The sequence below is a fragment of the Triturus cristatus genome, chromosome 4_1, assembly GCF_964204655.1.
Source record: "Triturus cristatus chromosome 4_1, aTriCri1.1, whole genome shotgun sequence".
Taxonomy (NCBI): Eukaryota; Metazoa; Chordata; class Amphibia; order Caudata; family Salamandridae; genus Triturus; species Triturus cristatus.
Window position 1 is genome coordinate 1,220,944,520 of NC_140585.1, and position 22,608 is coordinate 1,220,967,127.

Consider the following 22,608-nt stretch of genomic DNA (forward strand, 5'->3'; position numbering starts at 1 on the left):
GACTGCTGTCCCGTGGTCACCCACTGTGCCTGAGCATGCTGCCATTTAGTCAGAGAAGGTGGTGCAGAGCTCTTCCATGCCATTTTTAGAGTGTGTCAAGATAGTAGGAGATCTAGATCCACTAGACGGGCCTTCGCCTTGTCTGTCTTTGGTCTTTTAAATAATCCCAATAGACAAGTCTCAATAAAACATAAGCCGGGCATTCCAATGGCAAATTCTAGTGTGCCAGTCACTTGAGTCCAGTAGTGGGTGAGCTGCAGGCATGCCCACAGCATATTCCCTTTCTCTTTTGCTAAGTGTTTTATGTAGAGTATCAGTTTGTGAGAGCAGGTTACAGATATATTACAGTATATTTAGGGCAGATGGCGACGTCTTAAGAATGACCAGTGAGGTAATGAATTCTTGAAGAATGCTGGCTGTGGCAACAAAGGAACAAGGCAGGGAGAAATCAGTCTAAAAACAACAAGGGAGGTGGTACCAGACAACACGCTCTTGAGCATGACCCACCCAAGAAATACAGGCAAGATGAGACAACAGGGAAGCCTAAAAGAACAGAAGCAGGAGGCCATCTCGTCAAGGCAGAGTGAGAACTGCACGATACAGAAGTGCCAAATGCAGTGATAGAGGAACAGCCCATTTGAAAACACTGCCTAGGCCAGGGAATGGAGAATATACCGCAGGCCATGGACTATAACAACGCATCACTGTAAGATTACTTTCCGACAGTAGTGGAGTTAGAACTGTAGCATTAGAGGGGTAATTGGCACCAAATGCACAAGGCATTGCCCCAGGACCTCTGGTAGGAAAAAATAGAAAAACGGCAGATAGAGCATAATTAATGCCACAAGGAGTGAAGCAAGGGTGACGAGACATGTACCTGAAAAAAGGGGGCGCTGGAGCAAGGCAGAAAGCCTTGAGCACAATCCCCCCAGAGGTCATAATTGGAAATCTCCTATAAAGGATATAAAAATACCATTATTTAGGAATGCCTATAAGGCATAGAGAAGCTGGTCCACATAGAACAGGGAACATAGGCAACATTGCATCCGCAAAATGCGAGCAAAATACCATACATAAAGCATTACTTGGTTGTGAGAACTAACTTCAGAAAATAACAAAACCCTTTACCATAAGGTGTGGAGCCCCACATAGGGCCACAAAGCAAATACATCCCATATAACGGGAACTAAAAGCTGTCATCGACAGCTGGAATAAATAAAAGCAGTAATACCAGCAGAAAGCAGGAACACCTTACTGAGTGCCACCAGAAGATGGAATGGTTAAATAGAAAGAAAGCCATAGGAATCCACTCAGGAATGGCTCATATGTGAAAGCAAAGCAAAGATGAATGGCCCCCACACCGTTCTGTTATGTTGGGAATTAGAGAAGCAGACGGCACAGAAAGAACAGGTTTAAGATTCTGTTCCACTCCGACTGTCCCTAAAACGCTACAATGCAGAATCGACATGCATTCAGAAAAAATGGCACTCATCGAAGGGCATGTCTACCAAAGTGGCCAGAGCAGCCTCTGAAAATCTGGAACCGTGGAGCCAGACATCATCATCTTAGCCGTCAGTTGTCCATTCTGGGGTATCTGGGTAAGATCATTCCAGGTCTCATCCAGATACGAGGGTAGCAGACATGCCACCAAATCCCACAATGCATGAGGAAATCGGCCCAGAAAACAAGTGGTATCAACTGACTGTAATGCTGAACCGGTAGAAGAGAAAATATTTCCACCACAATTGTCTAGTGTTCTGGATTGTCTGCAGGTCATATAACGTTTCACTATAGGGAAGCACAGGCTCTACACCTGTTTGGCCCTGATGAAGGATGCCAATCAATGGGTCAGCGGTCATTTGCACAGAAGGAAGTGCAATTCCAAAATCACAGATACCCATCTCAGCACCTCAGCAAAGGAGGAGCTCACCTCTGTAGCGAGGCCAGGAAGGTAACCGAGTCCCGATGCTGGTGAGGAGTCAAGGCCACTAGCCTCACCCAGCTTATTCAGCCAATTATACTCCATACGAGGCTGGACAGTGTTCACGGGGTGCATAAACACCAGCTCTTATCCTTCAGCACTAAAAAACTGTTCTCTCAGAGGAAGAACTGCAACAGGTTCTCCAGAAGAAGGAGGAAAAGTGTTTGAAGTGAACTGTACCACTAGCACCACACTCGACACTCCCGGTGCCGATGCGGCGACGTCTCAGTGTCAGATAGGGGAGGTGGTGTTCAGGTGATTGGCGCCGCCGATGTTGGAGTTGGCTGATTGGAGAGCAGTGTCGCAGGTGGGAAACCCAAAGGGCTGTGAACCAGAGCCGACTATGGATCCAGTGGGCCTAACTGAAGCCAAGGGCAACCCCACCGGCGTGGATTCAGTCCAGTCTTCTCTGACCTCCTTGGGGCAGAAAAGCGCATCAGAGAGAGGTGGGAGCCCAAAGATCGCATGCAGGGAGGAATAGTACTCAAGAAGCTGGTCCAGAGTTGCCCCAGCTCCAGGGAAGGAAGGAGGCGCAAGGTAGACTCTTGCACTGACTTCACAACTGGAGGCACTGAGGGGGCATCGCAGACATGTAGTATACGTGGTGAAGTTGGGGAATGTCGCAACTTTAACCATTTGCGTCTCAATTTGCCTTTGGACGTCGAAGGCTAGAGACACCAGGGGGAATGACTATTGGAGCAGGCTCTCGAGTGTTCTGTGGACCGAGAACATGATTGCAAACAAAGTGATGCCTGCAACAGCTGCGTCACTAAGAGCTTCATGCGGTGTTCCCACAATGCCTCTGTTTGAAGGTGGAGACAGATGTCACACTCCTCGGAGTTATGGTGCTCCCCAAGGCACCACATACAAAGTGTATGAGGGTCCATGGCTAACATCTATCGTCCACAGGACCCACAGGGTTTGAAACCCGAGGACATAGAAAAAGGAAGGCACACTGTTCTGTCAACAAAAAATGTCGAAACAGGCCAAAAAACGGCCTGAGGAACTGCTACCAGATCCGCAGTGAAAGTGTGGAAAAGAAGAAAACTGATATCAGAGGAGGACCTATTTGGACTTTGTCAATGTCACATCTGGTGGTCGACACCACTACAGAGTTTTATGACGCCCTCTACCGATGCGCAGAGGTACTAATGTAAAAAAAAATCCAGATACAGTCTGGCACCAGGAGAGAATTCAAAGGTAAGGAATCTGTGGCTAGATATTTATATCAGATCTTACATATTTAAAATAAATTAAACAATTAATTAACAATTCATTCATAATTAATTATTAACTTTCCACCATATACCCCTACACACCAAGCATCCTACAATTAAAATATTAGTAAAATAAATCAGTATTCCACGTTACATATTTAAATAACAATTAAATAATGCACAAATCATAATAAATTGCTAAATTGCGTATTACTTAATTGACTTCCCACCCTACACTCCTACAAACCTATCAGCCAGCAACTAAAATATAAGTAAAATAAATCAGCATTCCATATTTTACATGAATAACTAATTGTAATTTTATTACTGCTTAATTAACTGCCCACACTATACCCCTACACACCTAACGGCCTGCAAATGACATCGAACAGAAATAAATCAGTATTACATAAATTACATAATCAATATCAATCGTATGATTAAATAAAATATATTAAATATTTCTTAATGAATTATTACCTAATTAACCTCCCACCCTATCCCCCCACAAGCCCAACAACTTGCTACAAAACTATAAATTACTATTAAAAAGTAATCAAAAGTTCTAAATCACTCAAACTTACAAGCTATATTTGAAAAACAAATAACATTTATATAAACAATAGCAACACATACAATTAGTATATCAAGTGAAACACATTAAAACAATTAAAAAATAATACTTTTAACCACTATATTAGTGAAACGATATTAAACACATCAATATTATTTACAACAATATTACTTAGTTCAAAAACGTTACTCTTGTCAATGATATTTGTGTATTACGATATTTGTCAGTCACAATATTTAATTTCTGATATTTCTGTCTCACAATATTTTTAAATCAATATTTTGTCCAAAAACTCATACACAGAGCTGCCGATGTACATAAGAGTAAAACACAGAGGAATCTACTTATATCAGTCTCTATCTTTATATGTTGCAATGCACCATTAACATTTTTTTATTATTTTATTTGTTCTGGTCAGCAAATACAAGAGAGAAAGAAAACAAAAAGCATGGATACACAGCTTGGCGTCAGTTGATAAATACAATTACTTTTACATATAGGTCTTACACACCTTTCCACACATATATTATACAGTATAGAAGTCGTGCAACACCTAACCTTCACCGGGTTGTTGACTGACATTGCATATTTCGTAACAACCTAATCTTTGTCTCTAAGCTACCCCTGTGTTAATCAACCAGTATCTAGTCACTGCGGCCCTAATTTAGCAAGTGTCTTGTGTGGATCTGAGATATTGTAAAAAGGGTTCCCAGAAATCCCTAGGCCTAGATGTCGGTGGCATTTCTTCCGCATAGTACTCCAACGTCTCCTTACAGTATGTCATATCAGATATCCAATCTTTATATCATGGTGGGAGTTTGCTGCCCCATCGCATCGCGACTCTGCGCTTAGCTAGTAATAATACCACAGCCAGAAGGTTTCGTCTACTAGCCAGACGAATCTTATAGAATCCCAGCAAACACACCAGCGGAGCATTTGGTATTTGCTCAGATAGCATAGACGTTAGGGTGCTAGTAACTTCCTGCCAGTAAAGGGTGAGTTGGGAGCATGCCCATGCGATGTGTATAAAGTCCGCAGAGGAAGCCCCACATCTGTGGCATTTATAGTCTGGACGAAGGCCATATTGATGTAACCTAACTGGAGTGTGGTATGTCTGATGTAGAAATTTGAAATGAATAATTCGCAAATTGCAATTTGATGTAAGCAAGTGCATTTGTGTGCAACTATAATCCCATTCTTTTACATCTATGGTGTTCCCGACTGCCTCCTCCCATCTCTGGAGCGATCTATTCTGAGCTTGACTCTTTTCTTCCTGTGATGCGGTATATAGGCGTTTTACTAAGCGTTGGCATGTAGGAGCTGTAAGTAGTATCTGTAGTGCATGAAGCTGTGGAGGTTCTTCGGGGAAGGTGGGGTATAGCTCCCTGACTGCCTCACGCAGCCGTAGGTACACAAAAATCTACAGTGGTGTGCGATGCACACTGAGGGACGGGTCATCTTACGGAATAAAACTATTATGCGGGAAAATATTCCCCATTGTATATAGCCCCATGTCCTCCAGTTGAGTTAGCATGTGTTTCTCTTGTGTGACTGTTATTCGTGGATGGTGAGCAAGGGGCAACGCCGGGGCATAAATCAGGAGTTTCTGTGCACGTTGTGCTAGCGTATACCAGGCATGTGACGTATTGCTTACCGAGTGTATTTTCCCACTTGGGGTGTATCTCTGTGGATCAGAGATTTAGGTGATCAATAGCAACGGTAGCACGCTCTCATGCTCTACAGCGATATGCGGTAAATGTGCATGTGGATGTAGCCAGTATTGGGCATGTTGTGCCTGAGCGCAATAAAAGTATAGTTGGAGATCCGGGGCCCCGAACCCCCCTGGTGATATGGTTTAGTTAGGACTTTCCATCCAACTCTCGATTGTTTCCCAGCCCAGGTCAGGCGCTGCATGACTGCACGCAATTTAGTAAACATCGCTTGTGTAAGCCGAATTGGGATGTTCATAAATAAGTATAAAAACCGTGGTAAGACCACCATTTTTTGAATGGCAATCCTGTCTGCCAGGGACAAGGTAATTTGATCCACCTGCTTCTAATTTCGTTATTGCTTTACCAAAATTCTCTCAAATTACCATCTCAGGATTTCGGAGTATCCATACTCCCAAATATTTTACCAGTTCAGTTTGCCATTGTAGTGGGAATTCCAAATTTGGCTGTGCTGTTATTGATGTGAGTGGTATGACTACCGACTTGTCCCAATTTATACTAAGTCCAGAGTAGCCTTCAAATTTAATATATTCTCTAATGAGTGGGTTTAAATTGGTATCCGGGTGTCGGACATAGAGGACCATATCATCTGCATATAATGATATGCCTCTTGGACGTAGCTGAAATTGTAGCGCAGCGGCAGGGTGCAGCTGGCGGACCTTACATGCCAAGGGCTCTAGTGCTATTGCAAAAAGAAGCGGAGACAGTGGGCACCCCTGCCTTATTCCTCGACTTATATTAATTGGGTCAGAGGTATTCCCATTTATCCTAATGCGTGCACTGGGTTCTGTGTACAGCAGCGCAATCCAGGGCAAAAAGGGTTCCGGGAAGCCCATCCTACGCAGTACTGTAAGTATCAATACCCACTCCACTGAGTCAAAGGCCTTCGCTGCATCCAATAAGGCTGCGTCTGCTGGCAATACAGGATTTAATTGGTGAAACATTGTAAAGATAGTCCTGAGGTTTTGCGTAGTGGATCCTGTCAGTATAAAACCTGCCTGATCTGGCAACACGAGCTTCTGCAACAACGGTTGTATCCGTGTAGCGATAATTCGAGCTAACATTTTGGCATCTCGATGCACCATTAACATTGTATTAAAAGATGGACTCAACATCAAAGGACAGGTGTGCTAACCCAGCAGATGGAAGAGGACCGCTCCTCCAGCCATCCCGCTGAATCCGCCGGTGGCCATAGTGCTGGCCACATTGATAACCACAGCTGAAGCCGACTCTCCCTTTCTCAGGCCAATCCTTCTCCCACTTGTCTTCTGGGGACATGTCTATATATTTGACAATCTCTGCTCACATTTATACACTTTCATGCACTCAATGAGTTAGTGTTTCCCAAATATGTCCATCCTATTATTCTACCAATCCGGAGGAGCAGTGCCGTGGCATTCCTGAACCTTTATAGTGCTGCCTGCGTCACTACACAATTGGGTTTTAGGTCTCTGATGGGTAGTGCAGGTCTGCTACCTGGGTTCTTTTAATTCTTAACTAGGTGAGGTACTATTGAGGTCAAAGTGGCAGGGTTTTGAAATATCTTTTTGTCATATGTGAGCAATAATGGCACTAGTCTTCCTGGCAATGTCACAAAAATCATGCAGAGTCAACCCATTTCACTAGATGTGATCAGCATTCAAACTGTGTAGATGCTCTCTATGCCAGAGTGTGAAACTTGTCAATGGAATCTGAAGCGAAATGGCAGGGGTGGTACCTTTACCCCACTGAAAAGCAACCAGGGGGCATATTATCAAGCATGGCGTTAAAATTATCGCCGCTTTAGCAGCAGAAAACTGCCGCTAAAGCGGCGATAATGGGCTTGATAATATGCCGCAGAGAATTCCAATAGAAGCCCATGTTCACACCGGAACATGGGCTTCTATGGGAATTCTCAAGGGCATATTATAAAGCCCATTATCGCCGCTTTAGCAGCAGTTTTCTGCCGCTAAAGCGGCGATATTTTTAACGCCGTTTCTTGATAATATGCCCCTTAGTTATTTTATTCACCAATGTCTACAAATATGTCATCTGACACCTCAACTACGAGCTTGCCTTGTGCTTCATCATCCTCCATAGTATCTGTCTCTACCTGGTGTAGGGCAATGTCTATGATAACTAAAGAGGCTGGAGAGGAAGCAACTAGTGAGGCTGCTGTGGAGGCACCAATAGATGCGACTGTTGCAGTGGGGATCTAGTATAGAAATATTGCGTCACACATTGTAGATTTATTATGAAATGAGCCAGGTCTCAAGCATTTGAGGACTCCTGGACATATATGTATGTGACAGTTTTCCAAGACAAAGTATAAAATCTTTTGTGAAAAGGAAAAATGTCATACATTTTTTCTATTTACAAAAGGCTAGCAGGTGTGGAAGGAAATATGCCCGCAAGTACAAATGTGAATTTTTTTTTTTACTTTTGTGAAATGGACCCTTAGTGTAAAAAATATCAAAGACTGCTCATAGTAGAGGGAGGGAAACGGAGTAGCGAGTGGGAATGGCAGGTGAGGAGGAAGGGAAAAGAAGCGCATGAGGGGGATAGCAACAAGGAGATCATGCGGAGAAGAGCACAAGAGAAATAAAGTGGGAGCGGAAGAAGAGACACACGGGTGAGAGCAACAAGGAACGCAGGGGGAAAAGCACACAGGTAAGAGAGAGAGCAGCAAGGAGCATTGGGGGAGGCAATCACACTTGGGAGACAGCTAGAAACAGATGCACTCTCATTGAGTGCTTACGCAAAAAGAAAAAACAGTTCCCTAAAAGTGAGCAGTGGAAGCACACAAGTAAAGAGGATACGCTCCAGGAGAACAACAAACACAAGATGGACAAAGCAAGCCAGTGAATAAGAAACAAGCAAATGAGAGTGACATTAAAGCCAACCAATGGTGAGCAATGGGAAGGCTTAAGCCTATTGTACATTCTTGGGAAGCTGATAATAGATCTTTTGCAATCAGACGTCTTATGCTTGGCCTAAAAACAAACTTTGTGTCTTGAGTCAGAGGCAGGCTAACAGAACAACTGTTACTGGTGACAGAGAGGTAGACAGTGAGCAGCCAGGGGCTTGCTCCTGCACTCCAACTCGAAATGTGACTTACAATGAAGGGCCTGCTACATGATCAAGAGTATGTGGCCGTAACACACACTGATTGGCCAAACTGAGGATCTGTGGCACATCAAGAAATAGAAGGTGAACCACAAAATGAGCACAAATAGCAATGCTGTAAGACGTGGGTGCTAGAGTAAGGGGGTTATGAAGAGTAAGAGAAAGATAAGTAAACAAAGAAATGCCTCGACTGTTTTTGTGGTCTTGTATGTGTGTGCATGTGCATGTTTGTATGTGTTAGAGTGTGTGTGTGTTTGTGTGAAAATGTGTGTGTTTGTTCATCATGTTTGTGTGTTTGAGAACTAGTGCATGTATGTGTATGTCGGTCCATCGTGTCCGTGTCTTCATCCACATGGAGGGCCATCTTTGGCTCGATGGACCCATGAATGGTAATAGCTGCCATATTTACTATAATGTGGGTATGACTACGACCTCCTCTGGCAGATGTGACATCTTGTGGTTGTACCCAATGGAGTGCATGTATAATGATCCATGCATTGATATAAAGCCCACAAACTCCTAATTTTGTGGTTGTCTACAAAACCCTGCTGTCGGGAGGCCAGGGGGAAAACCGTGGGGGTTGTGGTAGTTTGCCTCTGATGTGCCGGGGTTAATCCTACTATCGCTCTGTAAACTGGGCCAAGTACAGACCCGCCAGCACTTGATTCTTAGCGATAGCAATGGTGAACAGTCATAGTCTTCTCATGAAGGTAGCTTGGGGGTGCTCAAGCTCAAGTCTCAAGTCTCAAAAAATCACACATAGCAACACAATAATTATTTGTCCAACGCGATGCGTTACTGTCAAGAACTAAAGTACTTTAAGGAACACTAGAACTAAATACTACACATACAATACTGGAAAAATGCAATGTAGTGTCCTGGATCAAGCTGGCCACATCACTACCTGCTACCTTCTCCCCACGGATCCCCTCCATCTAGTACAGGCGGTTCACCCATTAGGAACAAATGTGATAGCGTGATGTATGCCTGGGTGCAGACTCCATCCTTTGGCTATAACAGTGCGCTCAGTCTTTCAAAATTCTAAAAGTTTGATCCCACCAAATGAGGCTTATCAGGCAGCTGTTTGACTTCATCAGTGTTCAGTCTCTTTCCTGAATCTAGGAGGGCACTAACTGTGGCTCTCATGAAGCTCTTCTTGGTGGTCCACTCTTCAGACTCATCTTCAGCAAGGTTGAAGCTGGCAGGTGGCAGTCTCGCAAGCTGGAGTAGAAGTTGAGGAAGATGTCGAGCCATTCAGAAGCAGGTGGGTAGCTACTCTTTGGTTGTGGTGGCCTCATATGGGCTGATCTAGTTGTAGCTGTATACAGGGCAACTTCAGGGGCAACAAGTCTTTCGGCAAGGTGGCTAAGGCCAGGCCATACTCTTCTCAGGCATAGCAGAACAAGTTGGAATCTTCTTTTTGAGTCAAAGTGGCACACGTCAAGACGTGATTGTCTTCTTGGTCAGATCAGAGCAGCTCAAGCCACGATCATCTTTCTGGTCACGGAGGCACAGGTCAACCATTATTATGCTCTGGTCACAGTAGTGCAGGTCAAGCTACATTTCCCTTGGTTCCTGCATGTAACTGTAAATTAGAGCGTCTGCTTCCTACTGACATCTGGGGAACATGGATGGCTCTCCTCTGTCCTCCTGCTCTTCTGAAAGACCCATCCAGCAAAGGGATTTCTGTGCACCTTGCTCACCCTGGACAGTCACTCCTCCTTCAGGATTGACAGGCTCTTTGCATCTCTCGGCAGGCAGGCTGGTTTCTAGGTGCTTCAGCTCAGATGAACAGCTTCTTCCAAGGGATAGACTCAGGTGATGCTCTCTAATCCCTGGAAAGATGGCTGTCAAGCAGACGCCAGCTCTGGGTGCACAGCAGTCCTCTCAGTATTCTGAAGCTATTTCCCTTTTTTTGGTCATAGAGAACTTGGAACTAGAACCATAAGTGGTTCAGTGGGTCCCACTTTTATACAGTCAAATCAGAAATGAGATATGGAGCTACTGTCTGCACTTTCAGAACTAGTTTGGGGGGGCTCCCTTTTCAAGTGGCCTTTCACGGCTGCTTCCCAGACTCCAGTCTGGGGCTTACACATGGGAGGCACAAAGAAGTGCCAGCTTTCTGCCCCTGGCTGTTATCAGTCAACCTGATGAGTGTTCAGGAAAAATACAAATGGCTGTCCTCACTTAAGGTATCCCTTTCACTCTGAACAAAAGCGACTCCAGTCCTACCCTTCACCCTACCATCTACAAATTGCAGTGCTACAAGATGACTGATCAGCAGCTTCTATCAGCAAAAGGCCTAATAGTATGTCTAAGGGAGCCTTTTCTCCTTTCGTCCCACTTCATTTTTTTTGTATTCTCCCTCAAGCATCAGGAGTGTCAGCAACCCACTTCAAGGCTGGACTGGGAAACCCAAAGCAGCCCTGGCACCTTTTGTCAGACAAGCCCCGTAGGGTGCATAGTGAGTGCAGTGAGTGAGTCTGACCACTGCAAGGAGAGTTGGGGGGGGGTTCCCTCCACGTAAATGTGGTCAAAAATGCTGCATTCTACAACACATTTTTCATTATGTATTCAATTGTATTAGCTTTTAAAGCAGTAAATGATTACCTTAGCGAGCATCAGGAGACGACAATCTTTGTTGGAGCCTTTCAATGATTACCTCATTGTCACCTTCAAACATTGCCCCTTATCTCAACATAGCCCCGCACGCACATGTATTTCATTTGTTTTTAGCGCCTCTCATACCAATGTAGGGTGTTGGAGCACACACAAATACAGAGAAAATGAATCATTCATGTGTTGATCAGTGTGTAGAAAATGTTACATAAGACAAAGGGGACTACAAGGTGAAGGATTCATGTAATCTATATTGGTAGTCAATTTTTAAGAGTACTTGGTCTGGAGAAGCTAAACCCAAGATTCAGAATGTAACACAGTGGTTAGGGTTGGCATTTCATAGCTCACTGTGCTAGATTATGATTGTAACTTATGAACTGCAGAAGAATCTGTGACAAAAGCAGTAACCCACTATGCTATGCCCATAAAACACTGTTCCGTGATCTGCATGGAACATGTCCTTTGCAATAGGTATATTAACCCTCTGCACTACCTTAGATAAGTCAACAGAACATGAGTTACTTACCTGTAACTATGGTTCTCCAGTATTGGCATATTTCATTGATTCACATGCTTGAATCATCCCCGTTGTCATAGTGGGAGTCCCAGACGACAAAGAATGATTCAAGCATGTGAATCCATGAATGATCCATTACTGAAGAAGAAAATAAGTTACTTACCTGTAACTGCAGTTCTCCAGTATTGGTATCTTTCATAAATTCACAAGCTTGAATCATACCCTGTCATCTGGGACTCCCACTACGATGACGGGGATCATTCAAGCATGTGAACTATGGAAGATCCAATACTGGAGAAATGCCATTCAACAAAACTCTAATCTTTCTCAAGCAAGAACATTATTCACCAGAGTTAACTTGACACTTTTATTGTTGTCTGAACACTACTAGATATACAAAGAACTCTGCAGTGGGTGCTTTCGAAACTGCTGCACTACTACATAAATGGTCCCCAGTAACAAAACCAGCCCCCCACTCTTCCAGCCTCCTGGGGAAACGCCCGATGCCCGGTACGGCCAGTCTGGCCTTGATACACTTCCACTGTCTGGGTATACACCCTCACTTCCATTTTGTGCACAAGGCCAGGCGAATGGCATTTAAAATGGATCTCAAGGCCTCCATTTTTCTGATTCACTCATACATGCAATCCATGTACCATGCTACTCACAGACACACTCAGTCAAAACTCATGCACACGCAGTCACAACATAGACCTGCTCTATTGCTAGAAACTGGTCTATCGCATAGAAGCAGAACTTTACACGTATGAGTTTGTAGGTATGGATTCACAAAACACGATGCAGTGCCTCCATTGCTCTATGTACTAACCCAATGATATGGATGGTAGTGTACTGTCAGTGAAATGAGGGCTTAGTGCCCCCCATCCACGCCACAGGACAACAGGTCCAGGACCTCACTCATGTTAAGGGACAGGCCTAGGACTCTGCGCACAAACTAGATTAGTGTGAGACTACAGATGTTTGAATTGGAGGGAAAACAAAAAAGCACCTATGCATATTTGAAGATAAACACATCAAATGATGAAACCATAATTTGTTAGGCTACTCACTTTCTTGACTCGAGTTGTGACGTCTTGAACAAAAAGCTTCCGAAGGTTGTGAAGGGTCTGGAGTTCTCGGGCCTGAGGGGGAAGCAAACACACCCATCATCAAAATATGTTTGTTAGACCTACAATGTATTGTTAGTATTGCTAGCTGGTGAGAGGTTTCAATTGAGTAACCTGCAAACTTCTCTCAGAACTTGAGAGGCCCATATAAAAAAGCTATGGGGCTATAAAAGTTGTATAAACCAAGAAAGCTTTCTTTTGCTCTGGCCAGGGTCGGATTGAGACAGAAATTAGGCAGGGCACCCAAAGAAAAAGTGGCCCACATTTGTGCATAGCAACCTTATATGAAACACTCCTTAGGAAGTATCAGGGAAGTAAATGTGGGACAAATCTGTCATAAATTAAGCTTTCTAAGCTTGTATGGACAGTAGCACTGGCCAAGACTAGAAACATCATTAATCCACTGCAACTAACTTACAGGTCTCCTCCCTTAACTTCAGACAGGTCTATACATTTATCCACCCTGTGTCCCTAATTTTGTAAGTCACCCTTCAGTCCCTTTACTGTGCTCACCCTCGGATCCCTGAATTGCCTATCTGTCATCAGAGCATGAGTCAGAAGATCATGTGCATACTCGTGTCTGGTGGCTTCTGTTCAATCTCAAGGAACATGGGGCCCTCCTCCTCCTTAGGCCTTTGGACACTTGCTTATTATTAGTTAGTGCTGAAGCATCTCACAAATCAACAGGGCCGTTAAGTTAATTTGCATTCTCAGTCCCCTAAAGCTCCTGCTCACATTGAGGTCCTGAAAAGCTCCTGCACACTCTCAGATGTCTATTGAATTCAGCTCATCTGATTTCCTATTCATCCTTGGGCCCTGCAACTCTTGGTCGCTCTCACCCAGAAGCTCCAGTTCACTATCAGGTTACTTACAACCATGTTCACCTGAGGATGCTCTGATTTCTATATTTACCCTCAGGACAAATGAACAGGTGCTCTGCTTACCCTAAGGACCGGCGGCTGTCTTCCACTTCCCATAGTGGACATTCGGGCGAGTAGGAGCTTGAAGGGTTTTGCTCAGTTTAGATCCCTGCGGCTCCAGTTGACCTTCATTTCCCTGAAACGATTGCTCACTCTCAGGACCCTGATGCTCCTGCCTGTCCCCAGGCCTCTGCTCACCCTCAGTTGCCTCGGACTCCTGATCTTACTCAGGCACTCAAGGTTCCTGTTCACTTTTGTTTCTCTTAGGCTCTTGACCACTCTCAAGTCTCTCAGATGCCTCTGCTCAGGATATATATCCCTGAAGCTCCAGCTGACATGAGGTGCTGTAGACTCCTGATAATCCTCAGGTCACTGAAGATCCTCCTCACTTCACTTTCATGCTCCAGGTGTTCCTGCTCACCCTTGAACCTCTAACTTTCGCAGACTCTTGATTCCGAGTAGCTGCCACCCACCCTTAGGTGAGTGCCAAACTTCTTTGGAAACTGCAACAATGCACCCACAGTTGTACACATCGGATTTGATCAAGGCTTCCTCTATTGCTGGTTGGAGCCTTCCTGCAAGTGATGTCTTTGACAAACGCATACAGCTTGGTACTCAATGTCGTTTGTATTGAAGGTGGACACATGATTTGACTCAGGAAAAGCTGCAGGAATTCACTCCAAATGAAACCTTTTAATTTATCTCCTAGACATTATGTGCCCATTGCCTTATCTCACAGAAGCACATATACATCCCTTCTCTCCTTTCACCTATTACACTAGTACCTCATTTCACCTTCACTATCACCAAGCGCAATAATCTGTCTGATTTTCTAGCTGTCTGTATTTCTGTCTATCCATCTGTAAAACCAACTTTTCTTTCTCTATCTCCGACTCTGCCTTTCTTTCTCTCAGTCTCCTCACCACTTTCTTACTTGCAGTGTACATTTCTCATGTTATCCCTATCACTTTTTTGCCCCCTCTCTCTCGTTCTTCCTCTTTCTAATTCTCATTCTCTCTTTCTTTACCGCTCATTGGTGTCTCTCATTTTACTTGTGTACTTCACCGCATCTCTCTCATTATCCTTGTCTTTTCATATCTTTCTCTCAGTCTACTAATCCCTCTTTGTCTCATTCCTGTGTCTCCCCTGCGGTGTCCTTTTCAGTTCTTTTCATATTGCTTGTGACCTTATTCTTCTTTTAATTTGGTATCTCTCCTTGGAGTTTCATTTAATTTCTCTGTCTTGTAAGCCTTTCCCTTTTCTCCAGTCATGCTCATTCCTGTGAGTTCCACTCACTTTCCTCTGCCTCTTGAACTCCTTTGTGTTTTGTACTACACCTGATGTTATATTCTGTTGTGTCCCATGTATTGCCGTGCTGCAAACAGTGATGGAATGTCCTCCTGTGTCTGGAGACAGTGTTAACACCAAAGGAGAATACACTGGTGGAATTTCCTTTACATTCTATCCCTTTTAGGAAGCAAATTCCACTGGTGGATTGCATTCTAGATTTTGCACTCCTCCTGCAATGCCAACAATCTCTGAGATTGTGCATGTTAGGTCGTATCCATCCTTCCTTTGTAATGATAGACCAGGAAGCTATTGACACACTCTTCTGCTTTCTTTTCCTCTTCATCATTTCTTTCGTCATTCACCTTCCCACCTCCATCCCCTACAGCTTTCGCTCTCTCTACCTTTACCAAATTTCACCCTTCTCTTCAATGTCTTTCATCACTTCTTCTCCTTAATCTCTCGACCCTCCCCCATCTATCTGCATTTTTTTCCTTTCTTCTCTACCTTTATTTCCTTTTCTTCTTACCCTCTGTTTGTAACTCTTCTCCATTCTGCCGCTCCACTTTGCATTTCTTCTCCCTCCACTATGCACCCCTCACTCAGTCCATTTTGTTACTCACCTGTCATGTCTATTCTCCTACTACCCTTTGCCATTTTGCACAAGAATTAATGTTTTCACAGTAATGTTTTCAAAAAGTAAATGTATGAGCGGTCCCGAAAATTATGTTTGCTCCTTTTTATTGTTATGAGCTATTTTATTCTCACTCAATGGAGAAAAGGTGTCCCCTCACAATTTTAAAGATGACAAAATGGTAGCTGGCACTAGGGGCTCGTCTGTCATTTACTGGTTGAGAGAAAAGCAGAGCCTCTTAAATGGCTACCAATTGTAATCTGGTTCGCTGCACAGCCCCATATCCCCTATCCCGGTAACATTAGTGCTAGCTGTGATGCTCAAACACAGCACTGCCGCTCCCCGAGGCCTCACTGTCGCGCTAAGTCTCTCAGGATGGGAGGAGAGACACCACATGCTGCGCCTCCTCAGTTCGGCCCATTGTCGTACTGCACAGGAGAATGAGCCAGTCAGGCTCGGTACTTGGTATTTTTGGCCTCTGCTCTATGGCTGCAGCAGCCTTTCAGGTTGAACGCCATTGGGCAAACCGTCCCAGTCAAATCTTGTGAGGTTATCTACAGCTGGGAACAAGCATTGGCAATGCCAATAGTTCTGCCTTATGAATGCATTATCTAACAAGGTCTAAAAATCCATGTAGGTTCATTACTGCCCTACTCCCAGCTGCTGCCATGGAAAAACACCATAAATGATCTAAGACACTTTAATAGCATTACGTCATGTGTGCCCCTGAAAGTTCAACCTCAGCCAAGTGGATTAATAAACAAAATGATCACAACTGTGTGGCGGTCACGCAGATTTTTATGGAAGAACAGACCTTCTGCCTGATCAAAACATGTACTCTTGGCTCACAAAATGTGGGTGGAACCAGGACCCTTTCTAGTAATGCTCACATAATTGAAAGGCGACAGCTGTGCTGTCAAGCCGGACCACACAAAATGGCCCCCCAGGTGGCCTTTGCCACAGTCCCCTTGGGCGATGGCTACTGGCTCTGGCTCACCATTTTCATGAGTTTATCTGACTGATCAAACTGTGCTGCATTTCACATAAGGCTTATGTTCCGTGTTTTTACACTGGAAATTGTAAACAATAGCCCAGCGTAGCTATTGTGCCAACCCAAAATGTAGCTTAGTTCTTGTTTAGATTCTTCTACTTCACTCACCACCTGCAACCAATGCTTCAAATCCAGCAGCATCTAGACTCTATACTCCGAACTATTATGCACCACCTTAATGAATCAGTGGAACCTAAAATGCGACCGGAGACAACAGTTCTTAAGATATTTAGGGTGAAAGTAAAACATTGACTATCGGCACACTTGTATAAATACAAGTAACTGATACACCCATAATGTAGAGCGACTTGCAGCCTTTCAAAAGGTTTAAGGGAATGTTCTCTCTACTTCAGATTTTTGCAGAAGGAAGAAGCCAATCAAATCCTTAACGAGTGACATTGTAGGGTTAGATTGGTAAATGCATTGAAGGATCTTACAGATTATGTCAACTTTATGCAAGTGTCAAAATGACATGCTATACTTCGGTTCTATGGTAAATTACTTGAACATATCACTCCTTTTTTTATTTACACTTTGAGCTCACCCAGGGTTGACGAGAATGGCATTAGAGAGGATTATTTATGGTGACCTCATCAAAGCCATTCCCGCCAGCATCCTTTCTGTACAGGTCTTCCATATCAACCATGACGGTCCCACTCAGAAGTTCATATATTTATCACATGCACTGTAACATTGGTTCTATTCTTTATGTTAAAGCATCAACATTTTTCTGGTCTATATTTAGAAATCATGTACGTGATGACAGCTCACTATCATCATCTACATTAAGTGTTGTGACTTGCCACCTCTGATTTTCCACCCAAAAGAGGCAGCTGTCATGGATTGGCAGTCATTTCATTTCTGTGGGAAAATATCTGCCGAAGAGAGAGGCAATTTTTAACTTAGAATGAGCCTCACACTTACCACTGTCTCCTCCAGGCCTTTAAGATCCTGCTTGGACTGCTCGTGTCTTTCGTAAAGAAATCTGTAAAAGAGAGAAATAAAGGACTGTAGACTCTTAAACACCACAGCACTTTCAATGGGACAGGGTACGGCTTGGTCATGAAGACTCTTGCCATGAATTTAAGTGTACATCTTAAAAGTTCAGTTCTGTAAGTGGTAGCAAACACAGTAGTTGAATAAAGCAAATGCACCATCATAGGATTCAGACGAAGATGGTTGATTAACAATTTGTGACTCAGACTAGCTAATTTAGATTCAGTTACTATGCCTTAAATAAGGTACCTTAGATGGTAGATGTACGTTGTAAAGACTGAGTGCATTTGTTTGCTTACTTAAAATGTACATTATCATCGAGTGCAGAATTACAGCCATAAGTCTTCAAGAGACTCCCAAAGAACTGATATTTACTGTAAATAAAGCATTAACACCACAGTGCTTTTTGCTTGATGAAGCATTTAGCTGGCTCAACTGATTGAATGCACCATCACAAAGCCTGACAAAATATTCACTTGCTTATCTTTCCTACGTTTCAACCCCAACCTGCGGGTCCAACATACTGTCAATGAAAGGGTGTCCCTGGAATGGCATTACCCACAACCAGTAGACAAAAGTCTGCATATCAAGACACCCAACAACACAAGAGGCAAAAAAATTAAAAAAACTAAACTAAACAAAAACTGTGAAACATAAAAAAGCAAAACAATATACCTCAATCTAGCTCTTAAGCCTCACCTATTATTCCAATACTGAGACTGCATACTATTTAGCCGAGGTACTTCAAGCTTCACTTGAAGCTCCCCATTCACAGTCAGGCGCAACCCTAAACTACAGCCGTATTAGGCGAAAAGTCGAAACATCAAGTTTTAATATTTAAGTTTGAAAAACTTTGGATTTGAAAGAGTAAAATTTTGAAAAACTAATATTTTTAAACTTTTTAAATTAGTTTTGCCATATAATGTATTGATACAAGAGCTATGCAGTATATCATCTTGTTCGAAATGTAGTCAGCTTGTTTCAGGAAAATCATGAGAGTGGTTCTTTGTATAGCAATAAACACTGTAACAAGTCAAATAAGTGGTCAAGCAACTGAGGCTTCATATATGGGGATACCACATCCTGGGGTCAGTCAATGCCACCAAGTAATAGGGGTTCCAAGGACAAGGGGGCCTCCTGTCTCAACCATCCCTCGAGGGCAAGGCATTGCATTCTCTAGAGCCCTCCTCTGCTCTTGGCTACTCATCCAGCTCTGAAGTCCATGTTCTGTGTTGTTTCGGTCTTCCATAAAGCTAAGAGTCACTTTCACCACATTTTCAAAAGACAGTGTGTATGTATCTCGCATGCCTCAGCGCGTAGAGGTGCTTCCTCCTCCTCTCTCGACCATTGTTCCACTTCTGTCCGCCACCTATTGTATGTGGAGCCCGCTCTCGCCTTCCAGGTTCTGGCTTTCAATTTCCTATCCATGGTCAGGGCAAATTCTAGCAAACTATTTCTTGCCTTTTTAGGCCAGGGTTGGGAGAAATGCCGAAAAGGCAAATCTTTGGTGTCACTTGCAGTTACCACCCTAGGGTGTCCCCTGTTTTATAAAACGTTCTTGCCAGTGCATCACAATGTTTTTCTATTCAAAGAGCAGCATCCATAACATTGTTATGAGAATGAACATCAAACTCAATGTGCAGCTTCATGTTATTCCAGCTCTTAGACCAACACACAGATCTGCCAATGGTCTAAGAGCTGCAATAACATGAAGCTGCACATTGCGTTTTATGTTCATTCTCATAACAATGTTATGGATGCTGCTCTTTGAATAGAAAAACATTGTGATGCACTGGCAAGAACGTTTTATAAAACAGGGGACACCCTAGGGTGGTAACTGCAAGTGACACCAAAGATTTGCCTTTTCGGCATGTCTCCCAACCCTGGCCTAAAAAGGCAAGAAATAGATCTGCCAATGCATTTTAATCTATATTTTGCTTTGAGTATTGACCCCACACCTACAGTAAAAGATCTTCCACTGCACCTGAAACCTAGCCTTTAGAGCTCCCTACATATTTCAGTACTTACACTCGACAGCGCTTCCAATAAACCCAAATCCTGCCTTTAACACCCACAACTAAGTGTGTACTAATACGCCATTATTTTCTGCCAATGTATCACATCCTCTATCTGTTTGGGTACAAAGATCTCATCCACATGCATCAGTCATCTAATGTACCTCAGCTGAATATGTGACTTTACAACGCATGCAATTACATCGCATGCCGTTGCAACGCTGACTTTTACATCAACATTAATTCGGGGGAGCGCTGGAAGTTGGAATAGATTCATTTTCTATTCCAACTCCAGTGTGTGCAACAGTAGGGAAGGTGTTGGAGTTAAATCCGACACCTTCTACCCACTGCCGCACACCTTTTTTCGTTGCAACGCCATGCGATGTAATGGGGTGCGTTGTAACGGTTGCGTAGTAAAGGCTGTTTTCCCTGCCAATGCACCCCTGTGTAGTCCAGTGCTGAGATTTCCTTGTAATTTTTATAATGGAAGTGAATTATGAAGCTCTGGCATTGAAAAACTATTGTTAAATGCTATTACTTATGGTATACATTACTGAGAACCCAGAAAGCATCTGCAAAGAACCATAACGTGGCTATTGCTGTTCCACTCAAGTGACTTCCTTGATTCGGTTTCCCCAAAATCTGCAGTGGTTTTGCCAGACCTCGGCATCTGAGTTTTCATTCATACAACTAAATGGTTGTTTGGTACCATCTTAGATTAGGCCAGAGCGTAAAATTTCACACGGCTGGCGGAGTTTGCAGAGTCATCTCCTCTCCGCGTAGCACGCAGAGTTCTGAAAATTTCCGATTCGTGTGGCGGAGCAGAGTTTTTTCCTCGGCTAGCACGAGCAAGGAAAATCTTACTCCAGACAGCCTCCCAGTGAGATTTCTCAATGTGGGCGGTCGTGGATTGTTGCTGCTGCTCACGTTGAGAAACCTTCCGTTTGCATTGAGGAAGCTGCCGCTCGAGTAGAACATCTATTCGAGCGGCAGAAAGAAGCAGCCCCCTCTTGCGAAGCGCGTGGTGCAGTTCATGCTGATTTTACAGCAGGAGACAAACACCTAGTGCTAAAAATCAGCATGAACGGCACGACGTAACGCACTCCGCCGCTTGTGAAACTCCGCGTAGAGCGGCAGAGTTTTTTGGTCACTTCACGGAGTTCTGTCAACTCCACCCAGGCCTGTCTTAGACGATAGCATTATCTAAGGATATGGGTATTCACCAGAGCTCCAGAAGGGCCGATTATTCCAGATTTCCAACGGACAATATAAGTCCACATAAATTAGCAAGAATTCACACCTTCTGAATCAAGATTGAACCCCCACCAACTAAGGCATTTCCTCGCCCTTGAGCCATGATACATACGTCAGCTCCTGCAGCCGCCCGTTCTTCTCCTCCTCCTGGCTCTTGAGCTTCTCATAGTCAGCACGAAGCTTCTCCAGCTCCAACTGCAACTTCTGATTCAGGCTGTGAAGAAAGCAGAGATGATTTTAGTGTCACATATCACATATGTTAGAAAAATGTATGTGTGCGGTTAGGAAGGATTAAAGAGTGACGTGCTCTTCTCAGAAAACTTTTTGAGGAATGACAGTCGCTAATGGAATAAAACACCTGCGTGCCTATTCATCTGCAGCGTTGTAGGAATGTTCTCATCCTAAGAAAAACGAGATCGTTTTGCTGTTGAAGAGATGCATTCCCCAATTTCATAATTTCATTAGCTTTTGAATTAGAGACACAGGGCTTCATGTATAAAAAAGAATGGATTAGCCAAAAGGAGTTGCAATTTGTGCACCAACTTTTACCAATTGCATTTTGTGAACTGACCTATGTAGTAATAGGTCAGTTCACAACATACAGAATTGTAGTGGGTTGCGGTTCGACCGGGGAACAACCTTTACAACGCAACTTTTACAACGCACTACCATTACAACGCATTTTTTACAACGCATAATCCATTACAACGCATGATATTACAACGCATGACACTACAACGCATTTTTAAAAACTACCTTTACAACGCATTCCATTACAACGCATACTACCATTACAACGCATACCATTACAACGCATAATATTACACTATACTATCCAACACTTACCCTACTGATGCACCCCCTGGAGTTAGAATAGTAATTTTTACCCCTATACTATCCAACACTTACCCTACTGATGCACCCCCTGGAGTTAGAATAGTAATTTTTACCCCTATACTATCCAACACTTACCCTACTGATGCACCCCCTGGAGTTAGAATAGTAATTTTTACCCCTATACTATCCAACACTTACCCTACTGATGCACCCCCTGGAGTTAGAATAGTAATTTTTACCCCTATACTATCCAACACTTACCCTACTGATGCACCCCCTGGAGTTAGAATAGTATTTTTTACCCCTATACTATCCAACACTTACCCTACTGATGCACCCCCTGGAGTTAGAATAGTAATTTTTACCCCTATACTATCCAACACTTACCCTACTGATGCACCCCCTGGAGTTAGAATAGTAATTTTTACCCCTATACTATCCAACACTTTCCCTACTGTTGCACCCCCTGGAGTTAGAATAGTAATTTTTACCCCTACACTATCCAACACTTACCCTACTGTTGCACCCCCTGGAGTTAGAATAGTAATTTTTACCCCTACACTATCCAACACTTACCCTACTGTTGCACCCCCTGGAGTTAGAATAGTAATTTTTACCCCTACCCTATCCAACACTTACCCTACTGTTGCACCCCCTGGAGTTAGAATAGTAATTTTTACCCCTATACTATCTAATACTTACCTTAAATGTAATTTAATATTATGCGTTGTACTGGTATGCGTT

General features: G+C 43.5%; 1 protein-coding gene across 1 annotated transcript in view; it reads right to left on the reverse strand.

Annotated features, from left to right (window-relative positions):
• The window catches only part of KIF5A (kinesin family member 5A), an 800,696-nt gene that overhangs the window by 149,522 nt on the left and 628,566 nt on the right, over window positions 1-22,608 (reverse strand). The window contains exons 20-22 of the mRNA XM_085654600.1: window positions 21,140-21,241; window positions 17,687-17,747; window positions 12,814-12,885 (exon numbers count right to left, since the gene is read on the reverse strand). Of these exons, the coding sequence (XP_085510726.1) occupies window positions 12,814-12,885; window positions 17,687-17,747; window positions 21,140-21,241 (235 nt within the window). The remainder of the gene's footprint in view (window positions 1-12,813; window positions 12,886-17,686; window positions 17,748-21,139; window positions 21,242-22,608) is intronic.